Raw genomic sequence first — 7,928 nt, forward strand, 5'->3', positions numbered from 1 at the left:
ATCCCTTCATTTTTTTTTATTTAAAATGTTTTTATTTATTTTTTTAATTTTTTAATTTTTTTGAGATTTGAGTTTTTGAATAAAATTATTAAAAAAAAAAATTATTTTAATGTGATGTGACAAAAATGATGATGTGACATTAACATACGACACAATTTCGGATGAAAAACCAATTGAATGATCTATTGCACCATTTCTTTTCGAAGAATTTAAGCAGTTAAAACTGAAAAAAAAAAAAAAAATTGAGGTGTGATCTATTTTGACGCATTAACTCGGGGATTAATCTAAAAAATTGCCTTCTTCTTTTTCTAATATCACAATCTTTAGTTATTGACCCATGTGATTTAATTTTCATAGGCGTTATATAATAGGTAGCAACTTTAACATGTGATTTCATGTGATTATTTCTTACCCATATAAAAAAGATTGCATGCGATTAATTTCAAATTTGTAATTATCCACCCATGTGGTGTTGGGTCAATAATTTTTTACTTGCAATTGAAACCAGGAAGAAGACATCCAGCTGATTGCTCACTGCTTGTTCAAAGCTGCTTTTATTGACCCAGTAAGTCTTTCTCAATTGAAAAAAAGATTGAAGTCGGAAACCAGGAAGAAGTTTAGAGGTGCCTTTATTCATTGCAGGTATTCTACTTATCACATTTTCGCATTCTCTCTTTCTCAGCGGCTGCTCTCCATGTTCGAAATGTGAAGCAGTGTTGTTCATTTTTCTTGAATCCTTCCTGTATCCACCTCCCGAGTTTATAGAGTTCTTTGCAAAAGCAACAATGGCCGACAGTGTTGTTTATGTTCTCCTACAGCAACTACCCCAACTCATAGAAGGAGCAAGTTTCCCTTCTGGAGTGGAAGATGAAGTCAAGTCATTTCAAAGGGAGCTCGAGAGGATAAATATCTTTCTAGAGAACTCCGATGGGAAACGGAACGAGCATGAAAATGTGAAGGCGTTAATCAGGCAAATCACTGAAGTTGCTTATGAGGCCGAGGATGTTATTGACAAATTCATCGTCAAAGTCGCAGAACAGAGGAAGAGGAATATTGCGGGAAAGATAATATATGGCATTGGGCACGCAATAATGCTCCACATTGTTGCAAAAAAGATAGAAGGCCTCAACAAAGAGATCAACAAAATCTACGACAATATAGAAAAGTACAACATTGAAAGAGCTGAAACAAGTGTAGATGCAACAACGAAGAAGGCATTGCACAGACGTAGGAGACATGTTGAGGAAGATGACGTGGTGGGCTTCCTTCACAACTCTGATACATTGGTGAAACAGCTTACTCATAGAACAGAGAATTCAAAACTTGATGTCATTTCAATCATCGGCATGGGTGGGTTGGGAAAGACCACTCTTGCTAGAAAAATTTACAATAATGATCGTGTCAAGAGGCACTTTTATTGCCGTACATGGGTGTATGTATCTCAAGATTTTAAAATCAGAGAGTTATTGCTTGAAATTTTAAAGTCTCATATGTCAATATCAGATGAGTTGACAAGGAAACTCGAAGGGATGAGTGAGGATCAAGCAAAAGAGTACCTAGTAAAGAAGTTGCTCGCATACTTGCAAGGGCAGAGGTACCTAATAGTCATGGATGACATCTGGGAAATTGAAGTTTGGAATGAGGTAAAAGATGCTTTTCCTGATAACTTCAATGGAAGCAGAATATTAATCACCAGTCGCATAAATGAAGTGGCCTTACATGCAAGCCTTACTCCTCCATACTTTCTGCAATTTCTTAACAAAGGTGAAAGTTGGGAACTCTTTTGTAAAAAGGTATTCCGAGGAGGAGAATGTCCTCTTGAGTTGAATACTTTGGGGAGACAAATAGTAGAAGGTTGTCGCGGCTTGCCACTTTCAATTGTGATATTAGGGGGCCTTTTGGCAAACAAAGAGAAAATACATCGGACATGGTCAAAGGTTATTGCCGATGTAAATTGGTACCTTACTGAATGCAAAGAGATTTTGGCCTTAAGCTACACCCACTTGCCACGGCGCTTGAAACCATGTTTTTTGTATTTTGGTTCATTTCCCGAAGACTTTGAAATCCCTGTAAGGGAACTAATCCAATTATGGATAGCCGAGGGATTCATACAACACACTGGTAGAAGAAACATTGAGGATGTTGCTGAAGACTACTTGGAGGAGCTCATTGATCTGAACTTGATCCAAGTGGCTACCAGAAGTTTTAATGGAGGGGCCAAGAAATGTCATATTCATGATCTTCTGCGAGACCTATGTATAACCAAAAGCGCGGAAGAGAAGTTTCTTTATGTACCTAAAAATGACAACTGTTCATCATGGAACACCTTTCGTAGACTCTCCATCCAAGGTAGCATTCTTGATCAATTCATTTCTTCAAACACCTCTGGCGCTTCATGTGCTCGTTCTTTTTTGTCCTTCGGGATTGGGCCTAGGTTTAACGGAATTCATTGGAAGTGGGTCCACAGAAATTTGAAAATGCTTCGGGTGCTTCATCTTGAACTAGTGGTCAATGCCATTCCTGAAGAGATAGGAACATTGATTCATTTGAGGTACTTGACGATACAATATCTACCTAATGTGAATATAGAGGTAGATATTCCGGCTTCCTTTGGCAATCTTACAAATCTAGAAACACTTTACGTATATAGTCAAGATTTAGTACTTTTGTCAATCTGGATAATGAAGCTGCCGCGTTTAAGGAATTTGTGTGGGAAAATGATTTTTCCTAACCACTTGGACACAGCTATGTGGAACCTCCAAGTCCTTTCAATGCCACTGCACTCACAATTTGTGCGTCTCATTGTTGAGGGCATGATTCCTAATATCAGGACATTAAGGATAAATTATATTTTCTCGCAGAATAAGGATTGCGAAGCAATAGGTTTTTTTGCAAGCCTCCACCGTTTAAGTCATCTCCAAACATTGAATTTTTTTGGTACTTGTAAAGACATTATTATTCTTCCTGGTTCATTTCCAGAGACAATCACTAAGATAAGCTTAACTGGAGTGAGGTTAGATGAAGGTGGCATGCAAGTGTTGGGAAAACTTCCCAATCTTGGGATACTAAAACTAGAAAATTGCCTTTCTTTTAGTGGCCTCCACATCCCTTCACGTTCGTTTCCCGAACTCCAATTCCTAAAATTGCATGAAATCAAAATTAAAGAATGGAAACAGGACGAAGGTGCAATGCCAGGCCTAAGGCATTTAGTTATGACTAATTGCTATAGGTTGACCATGCTTCATTGGGAACTATGGAGTTTGACTACCTTGCAAGAGGTGAAGGTGTTAATGAGCAACAAAAAATTGGCAAACATGTTTCAGGAATTGCAGGAGGAGGTTGGGTTTGAGCTACACATCGATCCTCCTCTAGATGATGACTTTTATGTAGATGATGACTTTTATGTAGACTTCGAATGAAAACGGGTACGTGTAAGTGGTAGCTGCCTTGCTCATGATAAATTTTCAAATTGATTGCTCTTCTAAACAATTGTCAATTATGTGCTGACAGTGAATTTTGATGGAAACGAAAATTGTGTTAATACATGGAGTAGCTGCACATAGTTTCGCTGGAGCGGATAGTCTTTGTCTCCTTGTCAATTGGTATGGTGTTCTGTTATCATGGATTAAATGATTTGAATTGATTTAACTTGTATTCATTGAAAACATATTGATTTAGCTTTTAGATTGCTATTTTGTGGTAATTTGTGCATGTAATTCCACTTTTTGGATTGAAGTTAGCTAGCTTCTCTAATATATAGATGTGTTATTTGGAAAAATGAAAAAAAAAACTGGTAGGATGTAGGTAGCTAAGCTGGCTATAGCTGCATACCTAATTCCTATATGAAGCATGAATATTTAATCTTAATCCTTCAATCATAGACCTTACGTGCTTACCTGGCAAAACTATTTTCCAAAACTAACAAAACAAAACGAAGTGAATCAAAGTCAATCTTCCATGTCATTGGCTACCAGGACCGACATCCAATTCTTATAGAATGTATGCATAAGCAATAAGCATGATTGTTTTTCAGATTTGTATAATTATTTTTTCTAATTTTAACACTGGAAATGGACAAAATCATTGTTCTACGTACTCAGAGCATAATTATAATTTGTATGCATAAAATGCTTTTATTTGTTGCTCTATAAATTTTGTATGAAATTCTAAAATAATATTTTTATCTTCAAATACTTGACATTATAAAACATATTCCCATGAGATCATCGTTTTTCTTTGTTGTTGTCTGTTTAGACACATTTCGAAAGTTATTTTAAATGGTCAGAAGTGGATGAATCTGATCGTTGTTGTCTTGGGTACAGGCAATCTCACTTGAAGCTCAAACAAAACGAGAGGAGGAGAAAGCAGAGGGAGCCAATCTGATCACTGACTGATGCCACCAGCTGAGCAGCAAAATGAGTGACTTTAATTTACTAACCAGAGAGGCCATCACTATACTCTTACCCATGCTTTCTTGGAAACATGATCAAATTCAAATTCTTCGCGAGTTCTTTTGTTGTAATTTGAGAAATTTGGGGTGGTGAATTTTTGTCCTTTTTAAATTTGTTCAAAATGTTTGAATTTGTTGCTAGGATGTGTTATATTTAATGTAGCAAATGATGGGAAGGATAATGAACCGATAAAGGGGACTTCGTATTGATCTATACTAACCTACATGTAAATAAATTTGTAGAAAACATTATTGTATCAGTAGGCTCCAAAGTTGATTTACAAATTCTCCACTTACTATTAATGATAGAAATATGTCCACAAGGGATAGCTCAATCGGCTGGAGACCACGCTTTATGAAGCGAAGGTCACTAATTCGAATCTCTCTCTCCCTCTTGTGTAGACATGTAAAAATAGAAAATAATGATGATAGAAATATATAAATGCCTTGCTGTATTTTGTAGATTACTACTTTGCAAGCCAAAAGTTTTTAAGGGGGTGTGAAAAACAAGATCGCACGGTGGGAATGTCATCTGGATAATTACCAGCAAAGGGGATTAAGGCCCCCATACAATTCTCCAGAAATGTAAGGGATTGCAATTCCTTCAATCCAGACCATTTCATGTAACAAACGGTTTGGAATGTGCGATGTAAGTGGGATTGGATGAAAGTTAAAAATTTAGGGTATTACAGGGGTTTGTAATTCTTAAAATTAAAATTGCTCGTATATGGCTGATCCATACACTGTCGTTGAGTACTAGCCATTAGAGATCCAAGAAGGATTGGTTTACAAGGAAGTACTTGTCATGATCATGAATTGCAAGGAGCAAGAATTGCACACTAAGAAGATTTTACTGGTGAAGGTCTTATGTCGCAACCATGGAGTCGAAGAAGCTTGTGAGAATTGAATCAAGATGTGCACAACAAGTACCCTAATTTGTTTGAAGGTGAGGAAGATGTGGCACACCAAACAACGAATCCACATCATGGATAAATGAAGTAGGAGGCAAATGAAGACGATGACTGATTGGTAAATCAGTTAGACCTCTTATTATTTTTAGGCATCAAATTTCGAGGATAAAATTTTTATAAGAAGGGAGGGATGTAATACCCCGCACTAAATTAGAATTAAGGATGCCCTAATTAAGTGTTGATATTAGAATTGAATTAGTAACAAATCCTATAGGGGAGAGACGAGGGAATTCTAAACACCTAGAAGAAATTTTATAGGAAGACTATTCAAACGGTCCATAAACCGTCCTAATGATTCAGTCTGCATGCTAATTAGAAGAAGTTAAGTATAAATAGGCCAAATGAGGAATCTTTTAAAGCCCCATTATGAGCTTTAGGACACCATTTGGTGCGTGCCCTAGCCTCCAAAAATTGAGAGCAGAGAGAGGAAGGGGAAGGCAGAAAAAGGGAAAAAGGAAAAGGTCTTTTTGGAAGTTTTGGGCTTACGATCTTCAAGAGAGGTAATCTCTCTGAGAAAGACAACAAAAGTTAAAAACAACTGTCTAATTTAGACCCCAAACGCAGCCAAATAAAACAAACAAAACAGTTAGAGAAATAATAAACTAAAATATTGTAGCGAATAATATCAGGCCATCACAACCATAAACATCAACAAATCAAGACACAAATTTCTCGATGAAGAGAAAAAGCTTGCACAAAGAAAAAACCTCTATGAGACAACTTGATAATAACTTAAAAGTTCTTTATTTTATTTTATTTTTATATTAAAATTAGCATCAGCATGTTTTGTTTTATTCTAATTCTTGCATTTTATATTTGATTGTGAAATATTAATTAATAAGTAAATTAAAGTTTAAACGAAATAAGAAATATTTGATATTTGATTGCTTCGCTTTCTTATAAGAAAGCAAACCAAGGAAAAGACAAAATAAGGAAGCTCTTGTTTTCTAAAGCTACTGAGTATTTTTTTATTTTTTTTTTTATTTTTTTACATGTCCGCACAAGAAGGGGGAGGATGATTCGAATTAGTAACTTTCGCTTCATTAGGCGTGGTCTAAGCCGATTGAGCTACCTTTTGAGGATTAAAGCTACTGAGGGCCCGTTTGGGAGTACGATTTCAAAAATTACGTTTTTAAAAATTGCATTTTTAAAATCAATACTTTTTAAAATCTCACAAGCGTTTGGTAAAACATGTTAAAAAGTATTTTTTTTTAATCAATTGAGTGTTTGGATAACATTAGCATATATTTGGGGTTTCATAACCAAATTACCAATAATGACATTTCTTTATAACAGTAAAATAACTAACATTGTCTATAAGCCTCCATTTTTAACACCTATGCAAACAAAAGTATAACTTATAATTTGACATTAATTTTGAGTTTTCTACTTAGGCAATTCTATATTGCTATATTACTTGTTTATATGCTTTTTTGTTTTTGTATTTTTTTTTTCTTGAAACATATTCTAAACAGACGTATAATAAAAAATAGAAGAACAATCCATCAAATTAAACTAATAATGTTCATCAAATTTAACTGTTACATTCACCAATAATTTAAATTAGTACTTGATAAATCATCAAAAAAAACTTAAAGGATATTAAAAATTAGCCTAAAACATAAATAATAAAGCACTGTTTATAGCCCACAAACGGATTGGGCTATATTGTCACGAACCACTTTCATCTCCTCGTCATGTATATTGCCAATGTTTTCTTGACTGTTACTCCTTGCATCATCATCATCATCATCATTATCATTATCGAAGTTATCTTTATCCCACTTAAACTCATTATCCTTATGTCATGTATTCTAATAAAATTATGAAGGACCGCGGTAGCAACTACAATGAGCATTTGATTGTTAATATCATAAGATGGCATTTGCCTTAAAATATGCCACCTATTCTTCCACACACCAAAAGTTCGCTCTATAACACTTCTAAGGGATGGGTGAACATAGTTAAACCTCTCCTCTATCCCATTTCCTCGACTAGCTTGTCGAAAATCGGGAAGGTGATATCTCTCCCCTTTGTAAGGTGTCAAATACCCTTTAATTAAGGGGTATCCACAACTAAATAATATTTTCCTACACGATAATAATAACCATCTATGAGATGTACATAAACAATATGCATTCATAATCAATAAGATTAAAAAAAATACTATACCTAGTGGTAGTTTTGGAAAGTTTGCAGATGGTTTACGAATAGCATCTAAAAAATATGTGTATCATATGTCGCACCTTCCCATCCTACCATAATAAATCAAAATTGCATGCCGCCATCACATTTTAAGTTGGTGTTCATTTTCTTCCAATGTATGGAATTTTCTTATCCTCTCTGACAACAACTGGGATATGTGTTCTATCAATGGCACCGATACAGTTTTAAAATACGCATGTTGTTAAATTTTAGATACTTATTAAGCTACTTTAACAAAATGTAAGCACATATTGAGCAATACTGATAAACAAATAAAATAAGTACCTTAAAATGTGGCCAAT

General features: G+C 35.0%; 1 protein-coding gene across 1 annotated transcript; it reads left to right on the forward strand.

The window, feature by feature from the left end:
- The first annotated feature begins 785 nt into the window (after positions 1-785).
- LOC132169521 (putative disease resistance RPP13-like protein 3) lies at positions 786-3,419 on the forward strand. The gene has a single exon (XM_059580545.1). It carries the CDS (start codon positions 786-788, stop codon positions 3,417-3,419), a length of 2,634 nt encoding a protein of 877 aa, XP_059436528.1.
- The last annotated feature ends 4,509 nt before the right edge of the window (positions 3,420-7,928 follow it).

Source organism: Corylus avellana, chromosome ca2, assembly GCF_901000735.1.
Source record: "Corylus avellana chromosome ca2, CavTom2PMs-1.0".
NCBI classification, from domain to species: Eukaryota; Viridiplantae; Streptophyta; class Magnoliopsida; order Fagales; family Betulaceae; genus Corylus; species Corylus avellana.